The sequence below is a fragment of the Carassius auratus genome, chromosome 28, assembly GCF_003368295.1.
Source record: "Carassius auratus strain Wakin chromosome 28, ASM336829v1, whole genome shotgun sequence".
Lineage (NCBI taxonomy): Eukaryota > Metazoa > Chordata > Actinopteri > Cypriniformes > Cyprinidae > Carassius > Carassius auratus.
This window is the reverse complement of record NC_039270.1, coordinates 18,329,775-18,351,296: the sequence shown is the minus strand read 5'-3', so window position 1 is coordinate 18,351,296 and position 21,522 is coordinate 18,329,775. Positions and strand designations below refer to the sequence as shown.

At 35.3% G+C, this 21,522-nt stretch overlaps 1 protein-coding gene and 1 long non-coding RNA gene across 5 annotated transcripts; one reads left to right on the top strand and one right to left on the bottom strand.

Annotated features, from left to right (window-relative positions):
• The first annotated feature begins 37 nt into the window (after positions 1 to 37).
• Positions 38 to 875, top strand: LOC113047085 (uncharacterized). The gene is made up of 4 exons (XR_003276199.1): positions 38 to 179; positions 280 to 371; positions 473 to 554; positions 813 to 875. It is a non-coding gene; the product is annotated as an uncharacterized LOC113047085 (long non-coding RNA).
• Positions 876 to 5,664: 4,789 nt separating this feature from the next.
• LOC113047067 (gastrula zinc finger protein XlCGF57.1-like) lies at positions 5,665 to 16,142 on the bottom strand. Of its 4 annotated transcripts, none has more exons than XM_026208320.1 (5): positions 16,102 to 16,142; positions 14,974 to 15,051; positions 14,775 to 14,888; positions 9,028 to 10,774; positions 5,665 to 7,750 (listed from the first exon to the last, which is right to left on the bottom strand). In XM_026208320.1, exons 3-5 carry the CDS (start codon positions 14,830 to 14,832, stop codon positions 7,678 to 7,680), a joined length of 1,878 nt encoding a protein of 625 aa, XP_026064105.1. In that variant the 5' UTR covers positions 14,833 to 14,888; positions 14,974 to 15,051; positions 16,102 to 16,142; the 3' UTR covers positions 5,665 to 7,677. The 4 variants fall into 4 exon arrangements, with proteins under 4 accessions (XP_026064105.1, XP_026064108.1, XP_026064107.1 ...); XM_026208323.1 differs by having other exon boundaries at positions 14,974 to 15,046; XM_026208322.1 differs by having other exon boundaries at positions 14,974 to 15,301; positions 16,102 to 16,124.
• Between the last annotated feature and the right edge of the window lie 5,380 nt (positions 16,143 to 21,522).

Here is a 21,522-nt window from a genome sequence, read left to right as displayed (position 1 = left end):
TAACATTTGTTTCAAATGATTTTGTGTTAAATCTGTACAATGTGTACTGGATGTATTATTTGCAGTCCTCTGCTATTCTAATATTGATATGTGCTCTTCTGTAAAGTTGCAGGAAGATTTTGGAGACCATAGCCGTCCTGTGCAACACTGGATATGAGTGTGCAATATACCATCTAAAGGTAAGTGTTAAAAGATGTCACTTCAGTCACTGTGCTACTGCATGTGATAACCACATTTAAAGGAACATTTTAATCTAATTTTGATTTTGATGTTTTTCAGGAACCGGCGAGTCAGAATGTCTTAGAAGATCAAGTGTGCTTCTCCACTGATGATGATGAGCTGGATACCAGCTTATGTGCTAATTTCTTTCAGTAAGTTTTAGTTTACTTAATAATGATTGTGATTACTTTTTAGTTTATTAGTAAATGTGTATGCAGTGATCCTGTTATTCATTTATGAATTTCATTGCCAGAGGACGGGACCAGATGTGTTTGGAGTTGAAGGCAATGCTGAAGACCAAAGAAGCAACGGAAGAAGCACATTAAAGCAATGAGGTAAAGTTTGCCTAATACTGGAAAGGTCTAGTGTTTCAGTGCATTTTATCATACAGTGTGTTTGTTCAGAGGCATGTGCTTTGATGTGAACGCTTAGATTTTAAAGTGTATGATGGTTCTCAGAAGTGAGAGAGCAGAAATGTCTCTTACAAGACATACATCTGAGCTGAAAGTTTATTCTCTGTAAGTCTTGCAGAATGAAAAAATTCAATTCAATTCACTAAAATGATCATATCTGTTTTACCTCCTCTATCTCAGGGTGTCCAGCCTGTTTGCCATGTCAGATCCAGCGGCTAGATGGCGGGAGATCCTTCATTATACCCGATAGTCATTAATCATTAGATGATTGATTAATTAATTTTAATAAAAAAATTTTTATTATCTTATTATATTAAATAATTGGTCTCAGTTTACTTTTTCATATATTAGCTTGAATAAGAATGTTTTTACAATGTGTACGCCATGCCCGAGGAGGATGGGTTCCCCCTGATGAGTCTGGTTCCTCTCAAGGTTTTTTATCTCAAAGAGTTTTTTCCTTGCCACCGTCGCCACTGGCTTGCTAACTGGGGGTGTTGTGTCAAAACCTGTGCCCCTCTCAGTTTGCGACTCAATTCATATTTATTTTTGTTAAATCATAGAAATTTAAACCAATAAAAGTGAAATCATGTTATGGCTTAATCACTTACGGTAAAGCAGTAAGCCCTGTGATGCTGTGATTAGCAGTGCTTTCAGAACTGCTAAGGGGTGTTGTTGTTTTCTGAAATCACAGGGCTTATGCCCTTTATAAACACTTGTGCAGTAATAGACGGAATCATGGACGGTAATTGAGTATTTTTTAATGGCTTTAAATGCAACACGCACAAGGAACTTATAGAAACTTGATTTTAAATTTTTTATTATTGCAACAGTAAGATATTTGTTTTTTATTTTCATAATTCGATAATTTTAATATGAAGTTAAAATAATATTTATACTTGAGCTAGTGCAAAATGTATAGGGTGGGATTTGGCACAACAGGCGTTTTATAAATCTTTTAATAAAAATTTTGGTTGAATTGGCACATCAAGTGTTTTTGTCTTTATTGAATCTTCTTCAATGGCACATTAAATACTTTTTCTTGTGAACTTCACAGAAGGTCTAGGGGTTTTCCAGAAAGCAAGGTTCACTTACTGTCACATATACTCTCTCAGTCAGTTGACCCAAACCTTGCTTACTTGAGGTATGCTGGTTCCAGAAAAGATTTTATAAAAAAAATGTAATCAAGGCCACAATATGTCTCTGCATATTTTCACTGTAAACATATTTTTTTTAAATTAAAATATTTAATGTCAGGACTAAGGATTGCAAAAAATTTAATAACCTTATTTGAATAACCAGTTTTAATAACTTAAGTTAGAGCTGTGTGAATCTGGATAATATGTTCCATGTAAACAAATCAATTGAAATAAAAATGCTCAAACCTTTAAAAAGGGTGGTATAAATCTTTTCTAATCAATTTAATAGAACATGTAAAGACTTGATCAAATTGAAAACTGAACTAGAAATGTTTTGCGCAAGTGTATTGAAGTAGAAATGATGGTTGATGCACAAAATAAGCAGATGTTGTTGTAATATTATATTAAAGAATATAATAAATGACTGCTAAATTATTGTAAAAATAAGCATAACAACCTGAGGTCCATGAAACATTAGTCAATAAAGCATTTTTTTAAACAATGGCACTTGAAGTTTTCAATTAAAATAATGTTATTTCAACGTTATAGCCTGTGAATAAAAAAAATGCATACTTTTCAATGAATGAACACTTAAGACCGTGTAGGTTGCTTCTGTACTTTTGTACTTCAATATAATGAGCTCCAAGTTTAAGAATAACCTACAGTAGTTTTTTTTTACTCTATTCAACATCATTAGCTCAAATAAATACATCTTCCTTCAGGTAGACTGAATGTTTTCCTGTCTTGCTAAATGTTGGGTCAGTTAGCGCTCGCACTCGCTATGAAGCAGAGCAGCTGAAGGAGGATTCCACTTGGTTTTATTGCCTTCCTCACACACCCACGATCACAAATAATAATGATTTTCACAAAAATGATGATTAATTATTAATTCATAATGTGCTATTATTATGGTCTTGTGAAAATAATAATATGGGCTGTGAGAAAATAATGAATAAAAAGAGTGCAGACAGCATGTTTCAACCCAATAACATGAAAACAGACCGAATTTGGTACAGCTGGAGGGGTTGCTCTTTCATATGGACAGTGTCTTATGGTTTCAAACTTGCAGAGCAGGTTATAGGACATTTTGGTTTAAGGACAACTTTAAAGATTTGATCCACTTCAAATGTTGACGACCGTATAGCGCATAAAGTTTATAAGTTATTAAAACTTAATTACAGAGGAAGTTGCCTTAACTCACAAAAAAGATGCAAACTGTTGCATTCATTTTATTTTGTTGCATCCATACTATATTTTTTAGAGTGATGAAATATAAATTATCACAGTATGTAGCCAATTCATTACCAATACTGTATACTGAACCATCTCTTTATGTTTTTCTAAATCCCAAACAAAAAACAAGACAAAAAACATGTTTTGGGAGACATTATATTTTGTAGACTTTCTCTGATGTACAATGCACAAACCAGAAGCAACATCTGCAGAGGAGGGTTGGCCATTCTCAAAACATAAATTATTTTTTATTTAAATTTTCATTTTTGTGTTTCAGAGGAAAAACCTGTGTTAAGGCATTTCTCCATTACCATTCTGAAAGAAAAATATATGCAAACAAGTATTAACCCTTGTGCACTGTTCGATTTCTGTGTACACCCTTTATGGAGCGGTTCAAATTGACCCTAATTGGATTCAATACAATTCCTCAAAAATCACACTATGAAAAACAACAAAGATTCAGGTACAAACTGAAAACTTTTATTATCAACATTTGTCAAATAGTCCCCCAAAAATATATCTGAAGGTATGATTTAATGAAAATGTTTTTTAACCATTTTTAAAGATATTTTGTTTTGACAAAATTTGAAAATAAACAGTATGCTGACTTGTTTTGCATATACATTTGTTTTGGGTTTTTTTTCTCAGAACATCATAACTGAACAATTGAATGTAGCTGTATAATGAAAATATTTATTTTCTTCAGTTGTCTGTTTTGTAAACTCATTTCATAAAGTCATGAAGTTACTTTTGACATGATGAGCACACAGCAAGTGTGTGCTTTTGGCATATGAATTTCTCGCACTTCACACATATGGTGCTGGTTTTGCTGTTGCGCTTGAATGGGCACACCTCACATCTTTTACATTTTTTTTTCTCCCATCATCTGTGTTCACTCCTTTATTTTCTGTGGGTCTGATTCCAGATGCACATTTCTGCCCTCCATGTTCAGAATCTCTTTGGGTAGCTCAGGTTTGTCATTTGTAATTTGCCATTAACTTTGAACACCATGATTTAGCTTTTTGAAGTGTGTTTGGTTAGGGTTAGAGCACTTTTAGATAGACGTACACTTTAGAACTGGAGCTGATGCCAGACAGATAAAAAAAAAAAAAAATGTATCTTGTGTCTGTACAGTTTCTTTTGAATGGCTGTTTATGAGGGTCAAACTGACCCACGAACATCACACATGTAATATTAATTTTGCGTGTATATGTAAAAAACACCAGCATGTTGAAACTTTGCATGCATATCCATGATGATAAATGAGAAAAAGTCACAAAATATCTATAAATGAAAAAAGGTTTAATATTATTTCAGGTAGCTTGAAAAAATAAATGATAGGTAATTTTTACCATCTGTGGCTTACAAAAATATTTTTATGTATTGAAATAAGTGTGGAAATCCTCATTTTTTTAGCTTCATAAAGTAGTAAAATAATAAAATAACAAAATATAACCAATAAATGTTATTATTTTGGTTCAGTACAGTTTCCATAGAGCGTTAAAATATGTGGGTCAAGTGTGGAAATCCTCATTTTTTTAGCTTCATAAAGTAGTAAAATAATAAAATAACAAAATATAACTAATAAATGTTATTATTTTGGTTCAGTACAGTTTCCATAGAGCATTAAAATATGTGGGTCAAATTGACCCGCGAACATCATGAACGTAATAGTAACTTTGTTTGTATATGTCAAAAAACACCAGCATGTTGAAACTTTGCATGCATGTTCATGATGATAAATGAGAAAAAGTCACGTAATATCAAGAAAAAAAAACATAGGTTAACCAGTATTTCCAACAACTAGAAAATCTAAACGGGTGAAATTGACCCACAACATAACACAAGGGTTAAATGTGTTAAAAACTTCCAGAGATGTCTAGAAGGTATTTAATAGTTCTGCCACCACGTAAGAGTTTTCTAGTTACTAGCCGTTCATTTGTCAGTATTCAACTAATTGCAGGTTTATTACATTCCTCGCTCAAGCACATGCATTTAGTTTTCCATAAATCTCAATCAGAAGTATCCCAATAATTGTGAAAAAGGAGACATTTTAATTATTTATTAATAAACAAATGTTTTCTTGCCAGCTGCGAGATGAAATTCACAGTGCTGACTCAATCCATATGGACGAGCCTTTAGAGAGAAATGCATCCTTCACAGATTACATAATGCTTTCATTTTGAATTGATTCGTTTAAAAGACATTTCAAGCTTTCTCTAGATATATTTCTCATCTATGTGAGACACCCAAATTTTAAGTTATTTCATTATCAGGATCGAGAGTGATCGAGATATCAAGTGATTGAGAGAGTGCGTCCCTGCCATGAATGCGCATTAATAATTTCCGAACACTTGCATATGAATAATAATAATTCACAATTTGCATATGCATTACAAAGTACATGCAATTATCCAAAATAAAACCAAACAAAATTTGTAATGATGATAAAATATGTAGATAGATAAGAATAAATTTGTGTGGAAGTCGTGGCCTAGTGGTTAGAGAGTAGGACTCCTAACCCTAGGGTTGTGGGTTGGAATCTTGGGCCGGCAATACCACGACTGAGGTGCCCTTGAGCAAGGCACTGAACCCCCAACTGCTCCCTGGGCGCTGCAGCATCAATGATGAACACTGCTCCGGGTGTGTGTTCACAGTGTGTGTGTGTCTGTGTTCACTGCTCTGTGTGTGCCCTTTGGATGGGTTAAATGCAGAGCACGAACTCTGAGACTGGATCACCATACTTGGCTGAATGTCATGTCACTTTTTTTTAAATGCTGCTCAAATCTGGCACTGATATTTTAAGGAATATGATACACACATGCATTTAAATGCGGCTGCAATATATATATTTTTCTTACTTTACTTAAATGATATGAAAGCAAGTAAAGAAGACCCTTTAAAATCATTGAAGCTGTCAATTAATAAAGCTATTTTTACAAAGTGTGCATTTTGTTGATTATAATGAGAGTTTAAACATGAAGACGTTTTATTAATCCATCCATTCTTTAGAGTTTAAATAATGCTGGTTTAATTTATTCGTTTCTTGTTTTAAATTGGGCCTAAATAATGGAAGCAAAATTATACGGTGGCTCACGTTTTACTAAAATAAAATTTAGAAAAAAAATCGCAAGCCTAGCTCACTAAAATAGGGTACCACTTTTAATGCTCCAATGCAAAAGTAAACCACAATTTATTTTGAATAACAAAACACAACTCATATTATATAAATAATACTGCACACCTATTAAATGTGTCAAATCTAAAATATGGTGTACAGGGCCATATGCTTGACATTTATCCTGCTTGAATTCATTATAAGAAACGTACATAACTTCATAAGGGCTAAACTTTCATCTGTGAATATTAAATATTTTAACTAGCCTACAGTGTTTCTCTTTCATTTTCCCTGACTGAAGCCGTCAAATGTAACACATCGGCTAGACAAAACTGATGGCTATTTGTGAAAATGTGCTTTGATGCGCTTGTTTGATAACTTGTGATTAAATCGCCACTCAGCGTTCAAAAGCTGTAAATGCACTTTACAGCGGCGGTAGAAACTTCATTTTGGTTGGCCACCTACTGTAGATGAGCCCCAGAGACAGATCCACAGTCAAGACCTAGACAGCCATTGGGACAAGACCACAGGAACCATATGAGTCCTCTGCACAATGTGACTTTACTACAGCATGGTTTACCATTGTCCTTCTGCATTACCATCCTACACTATTTTCATATTTAATACTGTAAAGCTAAGTGATCTGTAAATAAATAAAGGCGACTTGACTCTGCCATAGGTTTGCGTCCTGTGTCTTCTGCTGAGGTTTTCATCCCATCTCCTCCCTGGCTCCTGTTGCTGACACTGACATCAATTTGTCTAATTTTCTTTAGTAGGCATAATACAGAGTTTTGCCCAATCTCATGTTAATCTTCAGTACCTATAGAGTAGTATTGCATCCATCATATCTTCAAAAAGTATTTAGTTTAATCAGATTTAGCTAAACAAGATAATCTTTCCCTCACAACCAATAACACACTTCTTTTGAGACATTTCTGGAGAAAGTCCTGTGCAGTGCTGCTGAACGAAGCACATTGATGTGTGTGTGTGTGTTCTTGCTCTTGCTCTGGTCGATGTGTGAAGTGCCCATGACATCATGAAGACCCATGATCTAAAAATAACTTCTTTCTACACTTGAACGAACCCAGAAGTAGTGTGTTCAGCACAGAAAAACTCATTCAAATATATTTTTTTAAAAAGTCAGCAATTGTGAGTGAGGATGTCAACCCTAGCCCCACTCCTGCGTTAACTGCATTAAATATATTTAACGTGTAAAAACAAACAAAAAAGTATATTGCCTGTGTAAACTTGCTCATTTTGACAACACTAGGAATAACTAGTTTGGTCATGAAACAATTTAAATCTTGTGAGCATCAGCATGTTCTTCAGGACTATGAATGAGGAATGAACAGCGCTCTCTTCCACCCTCAATACCCATGACTGAAGTGCCCTTGAACAAGGCACTGAACCCCCAGTTGCTGCCCACTGCTACGGGTGTGTTGACGGTGTGTTCACTTCTCACTGCTGTGTGTGTGTGCACTCGGATGGGTTAAATGCAGAACACCAATTCTGAGTATGGGTTACCAAACTTGGCAAATATCATGACTTTCACTTTTCACTATTTCTTTCTGCAGGTTTCTGGATAACTCAAGTTCTCTTCGTCATCTCCTTCCAATAGCTTTGTAGAATTTCTACCAACAATAAAAAAAAAAACGGATAAATTTTCAACAGACAGAATATGAGATCATCCAACAAAATGTCCTGTAACTCAGTGATGTTGTTTAGAAATTAGTGAATGAATTATGAATTTATAGAGCTATACTACTTTACACCCAGAGCTCTCTCCTCACCCAATTTTAGGCTAAGATACCTGGAATACAGTCCCACTCTTCATGAGGACTTCATGTGTTAGACACATGGGGTCTAGAAAGCTTAATAAATGTTCAGTGTCTGCTCTATTTTTCTCCATTCAAGAGATAGTTCACCCAAAAATTTTAAAATGTGATGTTTATGTTTACACTTAGGACATCCAAGATTTAAGTGACTTTGTTTCTTCAGTAGGACACAAACCATCAATTCAAACCGTTGCAGTCTGTCAGTCAAATAATGGAAGTGGATGGGAATCACGGCTTTGAGAGTAAAAAAGAACAAACAAAACCAAATTAAACCCTGCGGCTGGTGACAATATATTTATGTGTAAAGACATAAAACAATCGGTCTGTGCAAGAAGCTGAACAGTATTTACCGTTTTTTTTACCTCTGATTTACCGCAATGTTCTTACTGTCCTGAGCATGTTCTCAACAGTCAGCACATGACGCTTCTTCTTGCTTTACGGAGGATTGCGCACTTAAGCACATTATATTCAATTAGGACCGTCTCAACTAGGCTGTTGAGAACGTGCTCAGGATAGTTCAGACATTGCATAAATCAGAGGTAAAAGATTATATAAATACTGTTCAGTTTCTTGCGCAAACCGATCATTTTGAGTCATTACACATCAATTTATCGTCACGAGCCGTAGGGTTTAATTTGGATTTGTTTATTATTTTTTACTCTAAAAAGCTGTGATTCCCATCCACTTACATTATATGAATAACAGACTGCAACAGTTTGAATTAAAAATCGTTGTTTGTGTTCTACTGAAGAAACAGTCACTTACATCTTGAATGCCCTGGGGATAAGCAGATTAACATGAACTAACCCTTTAATGGAGAAAAATAGAGGAGACACCGAACGTGGATTAAGCTTTCTAGAGCCCATGTGTCTACCGCACGCGTTCGAGCATAACTTAAAATGGGAGTATACATTGAAAAGCTAAGCGTTTTATTGTTTGCATGCATGTACAAAAACTAAGTACACTTAGGCCTTTAGATTCAAAGTGACTCACTTACACCGCTTCCAGCAGCAGCCCAGTTTGATTGATTTAGCTTTAAACACCGTACACAGAAGAGACTTCTCTCTACTTACCGTGACCTCAGACTGCGGTGACTTGGTTTCTCCACTGCATGGATCCTCATGTGGAGCTTCAGGTGACTTTTTATAGCGAAACTCTTTCCACACTGATCACATGTGTGCGGCTTTTCTCTGCTGTGGATCCTCTCATGTGTTTTCAGATTTGTTGACCGACTGAATCTTTTGTATGAACACTTTTGAGGCTTTTCGCCAGTGTGAATTTTCTGGTGACTTTTTAAATGGCTTGCTGAAAGAAAAGTCTTATCACACTCAAAGCACATATGATTTCTCACACCAGTATGTATTTTCTGATGTAATTTTAAATTTTGCAGCAGTGAGAAACTCCTTCCACATTCAGAACATGAATGCGGCTTCTCCTTTGTATGAACTTTCAGGTGTATCTTCAGCTTTGATGCTGCAAGAAAAGTTTTTCCACACTGATCACACTTGAATGGCTTTTCTCCCGTGTGCATCTTCATGTGAACATTAAGGTTTGACAATTGCGAGAAACTCTTTCCGCACTGACCACATGTGTGTGGTTTCTCTCCCGTGTGGACTTTCATGTGTCTTTTAAGGTATTGTGATAGCGTGAAACTCTGGCCACACTGATCACACGTGAACGGCTTCTCTCCAGTGTGGATCGTCATATGAAGCTCCAGTTTCTTTTTGTTTGAGAATCGCTTCTTACACTGATCGCACATGAACGGCTCCTCTCCGGTGTGAACTCTCGTGTGAATGACCAGATTTTTTTTGTCTGTGAATCTCTTTTCACAGTGATCACACATGAATGGCTTCTCTCCAGTGTGAACCCTATTGTGTTCCCTAAGGCTTGATTTTTTTGCGAAACTCTTCCCACACTGATCACATGTGAATGGCCTCACTCCAGTATGGATTCTCATGTGTGAATTAAGGCATGATGACAATTTGAAACTCTTTCCACATTGATCACATGCGTACGGCCTTTCTTCCGTGTGGATCCTTATGTGCTTTTGAAGCGCTGTTTTGTTTGTGAATTTCTTCCCACACTGATCACATGTGCACAGCTTCTCTCCGGTGTGCATCCTTATATGAACGTGAAGACTTTTTTTGTGTGAGAATCTCTTTTCACACTGACCACATATGAATGGCTTCTCTCCGGTGTGAATCCTCATGTGAAGCTCCAGACTTGGTTTTTCTCTGAAACTCTTTCCACATTGGTCACATGAGAACGGCTTCCCTTCACTGTGGATCTTAATGTGTTCTTTAAGGTGTGATGATCGTCTGAAAGTCTTCCAACATTGATCACATGCGTATGGCTTCTCTCCAGTGTGGGTCATCATGTGCTTCCTGAGATGTGGTTTTTGTGTGAAGCTCTTCCCGCACTGGTCACACCTGAATGGCTTCTCTCCTCTATGAACACTCATGTGCATCTGAAGACTTGGCTTTTGTGGGAAACCCTTTCCACACTGATCACAGGTGAAGGGATTCTCTCCAGTGTGGATCCTAAAGTGAATCTCAAGACACTCTTTTCTTGAGAAGCTCTTATCGCACTGATCACATTTGAATGGTCTCTCTCCTGTATGAATCTTCATGTGACGCTTAAGACTTTGTTTGAATGTGAAACTCTTTCCACACTGAGTGCAGATTAAAGATTGTTTGGCTTTTCTTTTCTTTACAAATGTCTTTGTAGTCTTTGAGTGACCAAGATGTTTTTCTCCAGGTTTGACATGTTTCTCCTCCACTTCGCTCAGTTCTTCACTCTCCTCATTCTCTTCCATTACCTCTGAAATTTAAGAAACATTGTTGAATTTCATTTTTAGTACATGAACATCTATAGAGAGAAACAAAGTGAGTAGACAGAAACATGAGCCTTAAAATAGTGATCATTATGATGAACTTTTATTAGTTAATTATCTACAGTATGTTTTACATTTACATTATTACATTTTAAAACACTCATAATCAGACTACAGTTACTTTACGGATTACATGATTGCGTGTTATTTACAAAATACTAATAATTTATGGATTCTCCATAATTCCTCTTTTCCAGCCTACTGCTTATAAACATTCAGAAAATCCAGTTTTGTGGACATTCACACAGAGATGATCAGTCATTATTCAGGTGGCGATATAATTTGACCATTGGATTAAGAAAAAATATTTAAGGTTTAAGTAGTGTTTCCTACATTGCATCAACGACTGATGAACACAATTATCACTCTGTAGCACACACCATGGCACAGAAACTGCAAGTATTAAATTAAAAATGACTTTCTTGCAAGGGCCTCAAATTTAGGCCCTAGCCTGGCCCTGGTCCGAGACGCTCAGGCCCTAGCCCAGCCCATGTCCAACAGCTTATCAAAATTATCATTTTTGCTCATAAGAGTAATAAATCATTAGTAACTGTAAAGGGTTTTCTTTTTTGTGTGCACTCAAAATAACATGTAAATGCAAATATAAATGCAAATGCTTTGCAATTTTATACAGGATTACAAAACAATCTGGGAATCGTGCCAAACAATGCAGAAAATTAATCTGAATCAATTTAGGGTAATTTCAAAGATGTTTCCAAAACAACAGTTTTTACAACGGACGGTCACACCACATGATGTTTTGAATGAAAGAAAAATTACAAATAACTTATATTTTTAAAAAGTTACAGTTGGTACATGTGTTGGAGATTAAACCAATTTCCACGACGTTGACCCTAATGTTGAATTTATGTTTTTAAAAAAAGATGCACTAACTGATGTCATATCACGATTAGGAGTCAACCAATGTGTGTTTTTCAGGGCTAAATTTACATTTCTAGAATATGTGGGGTGTGCGCATGCGAGGTGCCAGCGCGATCAAACAGCTGAATCAAAAAAAAAATAATAATACGTTTTTGAAGTAAGATATAATCCGCAATAGAGTTTATTTTATTATTGCACACTCACAATAAAAACAAGTTTTTTGCTTTCGTAAAATAAAGCAAACAAACAGAATTTGCGTCGTCATCCCTTCCTTTCTGTGAACTTGTTTATGGAGCGCCATGTCACATTTGTTTTAAATGTTAGCTTAATTAAGTCAGATGTATTTAACTTTTAGTTTTTATTTTAACTCATTACTTACATAGGCTGTACATTTTCCTTAAATATCCCAGGGCTAGACAACCTGTGCCCTAGGCTAGTTAGGTGCAGAGAAACAGAAACGATTCTCTTATTTTGGCATCACCATTTAGTGACATCATTCAATGCTTTATCAATGTGGGTCAAAGCGCCTTCAATTGCTGTTCTGAATCCAGCAACTATTTACAAATGATTAACTCTGATTATGACAAGTGTGGTATAAAAACTTTGTGTATTAGAATTTTTTTATTTAGGGCTGGTATATCGACCGATATGATCATGCGCATCTAGTCAGTAAATCTGGTTCCGTGTGTAGCAACAATCACTTTCTGGGGATTAACTCAAATGAAATGAATATTCATGAGTCTATGAATATAACGTGCTTATTGCTTACAAATATTAAATTACCAAAAGAGGGAATATTTAATCATTTAAAGGTAACCTTTACAGGAATTAATTTAAGTTAATCTAGACAATCTGTTCGTCTCGCGAACTGGAAGCTAGACTTCCTTATCAAAATTCAATAAAAATACCCTTCTTACAAACTCCAAGAAATATTCATCTTCTGATCAGGAAAAAACAATATTTTCTTTGTCTGTACTACTTAGATTACTGAAATTAATACAAAGAAAACAAAGCTTATAGCTTAGATCACACGATTCAGGGACTTCAATCTCGATTGCAATAAAACAATTAAATTCAAGCAAATTATGGTATTTAATAAAAACAGACTAAATATTACATAACTACAATTCATACGGAGTAAATATGAGTATATAGCAAAATGAACAGTACAATTTAAAAAAGATAAACGAACAAGAATAGTAATGAGACAGCGTGACAATTTTCAAACAGTTAACTTTGCAAGAGACCCCAAGTCATTGAATAATTTCACAAACATGCAATAGCCTAGACAACCTTAAACAGCAATTTTAGTTGTGATATAAGAAAGTTATTGCTTTGATCTGACTCTTGTGTGTAACTGAGTTCAAAATGTCCGTCAGTGCGGCTTCAGCGTGGTTCTTTCCAAAGCAGATGATGCACGAGCTCCATGGTTCACGCGAATGTAAACTTTGCCAAAAGATGACTAGACTTAAGTTCGTTTGCCTCATGAAGACAATTGAACGAAGTCAAATATCAGAAGACAATAAACTAAAACAAAAAGTAAAGAAGAACAAACGGAGAAACTTCTTGAAGTCCGGTTGCGAAGCTGAGAACCCCCTCTTTCTCTGGCGGAATGCCAAGAACACGGGTTCCCCTTTGTTTTTATGTAACAATAGGTTTACACCTATCTTTCCTTATGAACCAATTAAGTGTAAGAAACTGAGGCTTTGCAAATCTTTGTTTGCCGATTTCAGCCCACTGGTCTAATTTATGGCGATGACAAAATTAAACATTTTTCCTAAGCAAGATTGTTCCTCTGAAACAATGCATCTTTTTGTAATTTGCCATCAAGATTCGTTACAGTCGTGTTTTTACGATTATACAGACACCAAAAACTATGATTTTGCAAATCAAGTATACAGAGCCACATACATACATTTGAGCACATAAAGAGAGACATTAAAATACATTTAGAGGTAGTTTTTATGGTAAAAGGTCCATGTGCTAGTCAAAAATGCTCGTGCCTGTTTGTGAATGTGTATGTGTCTGTTCTGTGGAAAAGGGCGGGTGTTTGTCTTTCCTTTGAAGTTCGCTCTTGTATCTCTGGATAGTCTCCAAGGTGTTATAATTCTTATTCACGCCAGGATGTTGCCGCCATGGCGGCGCCCGGGTGGTGAGTTATGTTGGAAGATGTTGTAAAACGAAGGTCCTTGTATTTTTCTTTAACTCATAAGTCGTGAGAAAAAATTAACAAGTTGTAGGAATGAATCTAGTCTATCTGTCCTGTCCCTGCAAAGCACAGAGCCCGATATGAAAGATTTATCTAGGGAAATTACTTAAGTTGCTACAATAATATTGCTTTCTATGTTGAATAACTTTGTGTTGTTTTTATTGTAATGTAATTTTAAAGTTTTAAATCACATTAGAAGCTTAATTTGTAAATTATGAATGAATGATTCATTTATATCCCGTCACTCACAGCCGCTCAAACGTTTTTGCACTTGAGCTGCACGCATCCCAAAATTAAATAGCTTAATTGACCACTGATATCTTTAATCGATTTCATCTCTTATCGACAATTAATTGATTAAAGCTATATAGGCGTCCCTAAACCAAACTTTGACAAATTTCGTGACATTCCATGTAAATTCCATTTATATGACTGGATTCCGCAATTCAGTCTGTTTTACCCATCACCCCAACCATAAATAGATAATATTGAGGTGTTTTGAAACTTCAGTGTAGTGGATTGTGATTTATTGCAACTTCAGCAACGTCTGCTGCTGCCTTTGAGAGACAACTGATGTGTGATCAATGAAGCAGCTCCAGTTAACATTCGCTTTCAGTGTGAGAGTGCATCAGAGCCAAATAACATATCTCAAAATTAAATAATTCTATCTGCAAATCAGTTGTGAAAATAACCAATAATCCGATAAAGTGCTTAATATCGGCAGCGATAATCGGTCGACCACTAATCACAATCATTGCAGTTTATTACCATTATCAGTGTCCTACATATTTAACTCAACCCCTTATACTTCTAAAATATGAAGAATAAACACCAACCTGTTTGTTCTTGATTATCTTCAGCGTGTTTCATTCTGCAGGGTTCTGGATCTCCCATCTTCTTTCTTTTACTCCACTCCTCCTGATGCTTTGATGCTAGTCTATACTTGTAGGCTGAAGGGAGTATTAAATTAAATCTAAATTAAATATTACTGTATATTGTATAATATATATAATATATATGTATAATGAATATTACTGGTAGAAGCTTCCTTGAAAACGTGTTCACTGTAGGAAATGCTTCACCGATGACATGATTGTTGTTGGAAGAGCTGTTCTGCCAAAATAATAATAAAAAAAACCTTACTGGGTTTGTTTATATACTAATTGTCACATGTAAGCATTTGTGTTTCAATCAGTCTACCATAAAGTAACTGACACTAATTCACTAAATATTTTTATTCCTAACACTAGTCCTAACATCATTCTGCTGCTTCATTAAAATAAATGCAGATTATCTAGAAACTTGGAAAAGACAATAATGTGATGCCAGTTCTTTCAAGTATAAATAATGGTGTGAAAACCAGCTGAAAGCATAAAATCATAAATAAATGTAGTTTAGTGACAAATACTCTCCATCTGTTGATATCAAAGAAATGAGCTTTAAGTGGAGATTAACAAGAGATCTGAAGACATCAGCATCATAAGTGAGGTCATAACAGGAAAAATACTGACATTAAGGAAGGATATTAAATTTTAATCTGCTATTAAAAACGAAATTATACAAGTCAGGATATAAGATAAAAGCCTATTAAACTGCTCTACTGAAAGAAAATCCTGTTATTTCTCAAAATATGAAACCATTAATGCAAACACATATAGCTACATAATTACAATAATGAAATTAGATCAGAAAGAACAATGTTCATAAATCATTTCAAAATAAAGGACACTGCAAAGCTATAGTTAATGCTTCCATTGTTAAAACTTCACGTTACTCATTTAGAGGTTGAAAATGTCTCCGGTGGCTCATTATTGGCTCAATGTGAAGTATCTAGCCTTTTCTGTTACATGTTTTAATAAAGAAAAGTTAACTAACAAGTTTGATCTGGCAAAGACATCTAGAAATTAGAAATAAAAATCACAGCAGCAACATTTGACCGTCAATTCCCCTCACAGATCTCAAACTTTGACTTTTCACTCGCCCTTCAGTAACAGTCATCACTGTAAACATCGAAACAATCACACAAATGAACACAAAAGCGTGCTCTGAATGAGTTCAACACTGTTTTCCTCACATGCCCGCTGCTGCTGCCTCATTAAATGTTTATTTCGGTAAAGACACGCACAAGTAGCGCTGAAATACAGAAAAAAATATGATAAATACCTGAGCTGCTCGCCTCTCCTCAGACTCGACGCTGAATGAAGAAGTGAGGGGACAGCGGTGACGTCACAGGCCGACAAAGAGACACGCCCCTAATAATTTTTTACATTTACTTACTGGTTTACTGTAAAAACCATAAACGGACAACAAATCCCCAATCGTTTAAGGCTCTTTTATTAATTATTAAACATCCCTGATTCTTGATATATGGGACAGCAAATGCTAGGTTTAAACACGAACATTTGTAGACATATATACAGTTAATACAGCTGAAGTCAAAAGTTTACATTGGCCATTCTACCCGGATGGGTGCCATTTGATCCCAAATCTCGCAAAACGTTTTTAGGTGAAAGATAGGTGCATTTTTTTTTCTCAGTCCTGTTATCAAAACTCTTAAAAAATAACATGTTTTAAAAATATTTCAACAAGTTTTATTTTAAAGAAATTGTTGGTTTCATGGTAAAATATTAGTTATCATAAAAAAGCACTATTTATTTACAACATGGTGTATTTTTCTAAAGGTACACAAACCCTTTTTTAATTTAATTTTAAGGGCATCTCAAACCTTAAGTTTATCAGTTTTCAATGATGCAATTGTTTAAACAATGGGATAAATGATGTAACAAATTAAATAAAAAATAGCGGTTTAAATGTATTCAGAAAAACTACTTAGTAACAGGAATGAAACTGGGTAACAGGAATGTGTGTATATATGTTTGACTATACATATGAGGTGTTAATGTCCTCACTGATATAGTGAAGAGGGTTGAACATCGACTATGAGCTGAGCTCACTGGTGAAAAAGGCCAAATCATCTTTCTTGGTCTGCAGATGTTTTTATTACTTATGGTTGCTCCTGTATTGTTGTTTTAGATTACATTCCTGCAAGTATGACTTCTAGCAATTTCGGTCCTGAAACTATGGCAGAATCTGCAAAATGTTAATAATATTAACAAAATAAGAGAGATCATACAGAAGGCATGTTGTTTTTTTATTTAGTACTGACCTGAATACGATATTTTACATTAAGATGTTTACATATTTTTGCATTATTGCACAGTTTTCCCTATTTAACACTGTAAAGCAGCTTTGACACAATCTATTGTTAAGTGCCATATAAATAAAGGTGACTTGACTTGACATATAGTCCATAAGAGAAAATAATAGTTGAATTTATAAAAATGGCCCTGTTCAAAAGTTTACATTCACTTGATTCTTAATACTGTGTAAACATATCAGTTAAATTAAATCTATAAGATATTTCCCAGAGTCAAACGCAATAGCTGAGAGACCTATATTCTAAAAAGCTGGAAACGGGCCAATTGTAATCATGATAGATGGGATGAATATATGGAAAATGTAATGTTTTATATTAATCTTACAGAGATAAAACTTCAAAAGACCAGCCAGAAAGACTCTTGCCGAGTAGGAGACCACATCTGGATCAGGATAGACAATAAACATAAAAATAAACCGTTTAAAGATTTAATCACGTAAGAATGATCAAATAATTAAAACAGTTGATAAACAATGTGGAATTAGCAGATAATGGCCTCTGGAGTAAGAGGAATTTGGTCTTGGTTAAAAACCAAGGACAAGAAAATTTAATTCAAACAGGAATATTATCAATGAGATAAGGATGAGCTCGTTAAATTGGTTGAGATTAATTACCAGAGAGGTGTGATTAGAATTGAAACTAATCTAATGACAAGATGTGACGCTAATTATATAGCAAAGGATATTAAGCATGAAAAAGCCAGACAGACAGGTAGATTGCATAAACCTGTTAAACTGACATGTGATATAGCATATTCTGGGGGAATGTGTGCTATTTGCGGTAGTTTTAGAGAATACCTGTGGTGGGAAGCACCAGCGATAAGCAAGCCCAAATCCAGGGAGGAATTAAAAAAAATAGTAAACCTCTAACTATGCCGAACATACAGAGAGATCAATATTACAAAACTCCTGGAGGAATAAAAGCAGCTTTGTGTGTTCACTGCCAAGAATGTAGAATTACTTTCCCTAAAGTTAAAGTAATAATGACACAGCGGCTTGTAGTAAAGTAAACCGTTTGTGATTGTTTGTGGACAGGGAATATGTGATTAAATGCGATGTATGTCTCAATGACATTAAACACCGTAAATTGCTGGTACATGGCAGACATAAAGTTCGGTCTTGGAACAAGACCTTTGGTGATTTATCTAGTAAAGGCAAAATTGAAGGTTCAAGATTGCACGTTGATAACATGACTTATCAACAACAGCTGGAAAATTCAGGCGTCGATTATCTATGGTCATACCGTATTAAGAGAAATATGGATGACATTCAAAGTAAATGGCTCCTAGTTGACCCCAAAGGTCTGGGAACGGAGCTGGAGTGCTTGAAAACTTGCTTTGCCGGCCAGATAAGGGAACTGGAATTATCTGGTCCGTAGGCACCATTGCTAAAACGCTATTAGAAAGTAATATAGGGGAGTGAATAATGGCACCTAGAATTGATTTTCTGAGACATGGAGAATCCGATGACTCAAACAGCAATGTGCGTTGCCAATTTGGACAATAAGATGAAGAAACATGTCCAAATACACTAACAGTGAAAAGAAGCAGAGTTCTGTGTGTCCCGATTGCATTATGGGGACAGAACAGCCAGCAAGCTGCTGTATTATCTCCGGGCAAGAAGCCAATTATGGAGGGGTTACCGTAGTCTTGTCTAAATTAAACTAATGTTTAAAGTTGTTGTAAATATGACCACCACTTCTGAACCACAAATTCTAGCATGTGCGGTTGACATTGAATTGGCACACGATTAAGTAGTGAGTAAATTGACAAAAGGTTCAGAAGGGGGGTGGTTTGAATTATTGTGTTATTATTATTTTTATTTTTCTCTCAGGAATGATGAAATTACAAGACGGAGATGAGAGAGAGAAATGGGCTAGGAAAATACAATGCTGGCGAAAACCCTTTATACCATGATTTATAAACCATGAATTATATTCTTTATACCATGAATTATAAACAATAATAATATCAATTAAAATAAAAAAGAGGGGTTACATACATATGTTTTTAAGTATTTATTTTCTATTTTTATTATTTTTTTACTTAATTTAAAGGCGCAATATGTAATTTTTCTGCTTTAAAAATAGCAGAAATCACTATATCTATGTTATATATATATTTTTAGTTGTGTACTTACATCATCTCGACAGTTTCCACGAACTTTCAAATCCGGAGAAAATTATAGTTTAATTAAAAGACGCACGTTTCTTTATTTCCGTTTTGTCGCCCGTCTATGGCGTCATATAAACTTTGACCCCTCTAGTTTATCTAACTTCCTGAGGAACCGCCAAATACAAAGGTGAACAGAAACAAAGACGAGACGAAGAAGAAAAAGTAGTAGCCTTGATCGAGACTATTATATTTTATATTTATATTGTTTATATTCGTATTTAAACCTCAATCAATAACTAAGTTATGGATCATGATTATGCTTTGCCTGCACGTTCCGTGAAGCGCAAACGCACGGGTGAAATAAATGACACGAGATGGTTTTGGGACAAGAGAAGCAACAAGACACGGGTAAATATTGGAGTTGCATTTCCAAGATAGAGAGAGCTTCGTGACAAGCTGAAACTACAGAGAGATGCCGAACTCGCTTACATTGTGATAAACAGGTATGCATCCATTCAGCTATCTTTATTTATCCGTATATTTTGTGAAACGATATGATGTCTTGTGTAAAACGCTGATGGACTAGCTCTCATGTAAATCTACGTCTGTTCTATATCTAGCTGAATAAAGTAGCTTCAAATGCAGTTCTCTAACTTGTTCGATATCATAGTAAAACGTAATTATAATTATTAACGAAAGGCGGCCGTGTTTTTTTTCAAATTTTCACAATTTAATAAAAAAAAAATTATTTTAATACTCATATAGGAATTAAGGAGAGCCCCAGGTGGAGAATTATTGACAAGAAAATGTAATTACTGGATTGTTATTGGGCAAGATAATTGTATGTAATTTTGTAATGGGGGATTTATGCCAGGAATGTTTCTGCAAGAATACATTCATTATATGGATTAATGACTATGATGAGGCAGAATATAATGTTGGATCTTATGAATTAATGACTGGAGTGCATGTAGACATTTGGGGGGAAAAGAAAACTTACAATCTTTTTAAACGTAAAGACTGGTACAGATTGGAGATCAGGGGATTAGATTCTTGTGCACTGCTTGCATAATAAATTTACAGCTGAAGTTGTAAAAGTGGTCAAACTTGATTAACTGCTTTTTATTATAGGCAGAGAAATTTGTGGAGTTCCTGGAGAAGGAGGATTTAACTCCGACGCAGCCCGCCTTCACGTCCCAAGGTGATAAGAATCAAACAAGCGGCTCGCACACCAGAAGGTATGCCTGGAATGCCAGATCCCCTCTTGGCTTCTGAAGAGGATGTGGGAGAGAGGGGAAGAGCTGCACGTTTCTGAGTGAGGACCCCTGGGGGCGTCTTATTGGGGCCTGTGTACATGAAATTACGAACGGAAGATTGTTGAGAGCAAGATTTGGACACTATCTTAGCATTGTCAAGCGGAGCATAAAGATTTGGTCACCTGATACAACTGTATCTGGAAATGAGATTAAAATAAGAGTGCAAGGGGAAAGAAAAAATGCTGGAGTTTGGGTTGAAAACTATATGGATGTGTTTCAAACCAGATTACTGATGCATGATGGCACTGTGTATATGATTCTTGCAAAATATAACAAGTTTTAAAAACATGTTGAACAGTACTTTAGCTTGAAGATGTTAGGATGAAATCAGCCAGCAAAATTGCAAAGCAGTGGGTGTTAATGGAGATGATGATTTTGCAATTATACTGTCTTGATTAATGCTTAATTTGCTATAAACAGATGTACTGTAACCTAAGTAGTAATAATGCTTTTGCTTAAGTACAAAGATGTAACCCTGTGATTAATGCTATATGGAAAATGTATTGTGTAACTTCACTAACATTAAGAAAACTGCTTACTTGCATGAAATGTATGAAGTGACTGATTTAGAGTAGAAACAATTATGTATTAGAAATAGTTTTTATGATAAATGGACAATATAGTAGTTCATGTGTATTTCACCGACGGTTAAGAGGAAAAAGAAGAAAAGGGCTAAAGTAATGCGAAGTAAACAACTGAAAGCCTCGGCAGAGGAGTTGGCAGCACTCCAGGTGATAACATCAGTAGAACCAGCATTTGACGTCTACGTATAAAAGACTGAGAGAGAGACTTGACGGACGGATACTGAATAGCGCAGTATCCCTCGACGCCTGATACCAGCTGATTGTACCTTGATTTTCTTAACTTTACTATTGTACTTTGATATAACTTTTGTTAACTTTAATAAAACTTGTATTTTATTAATGACAAATTATGGT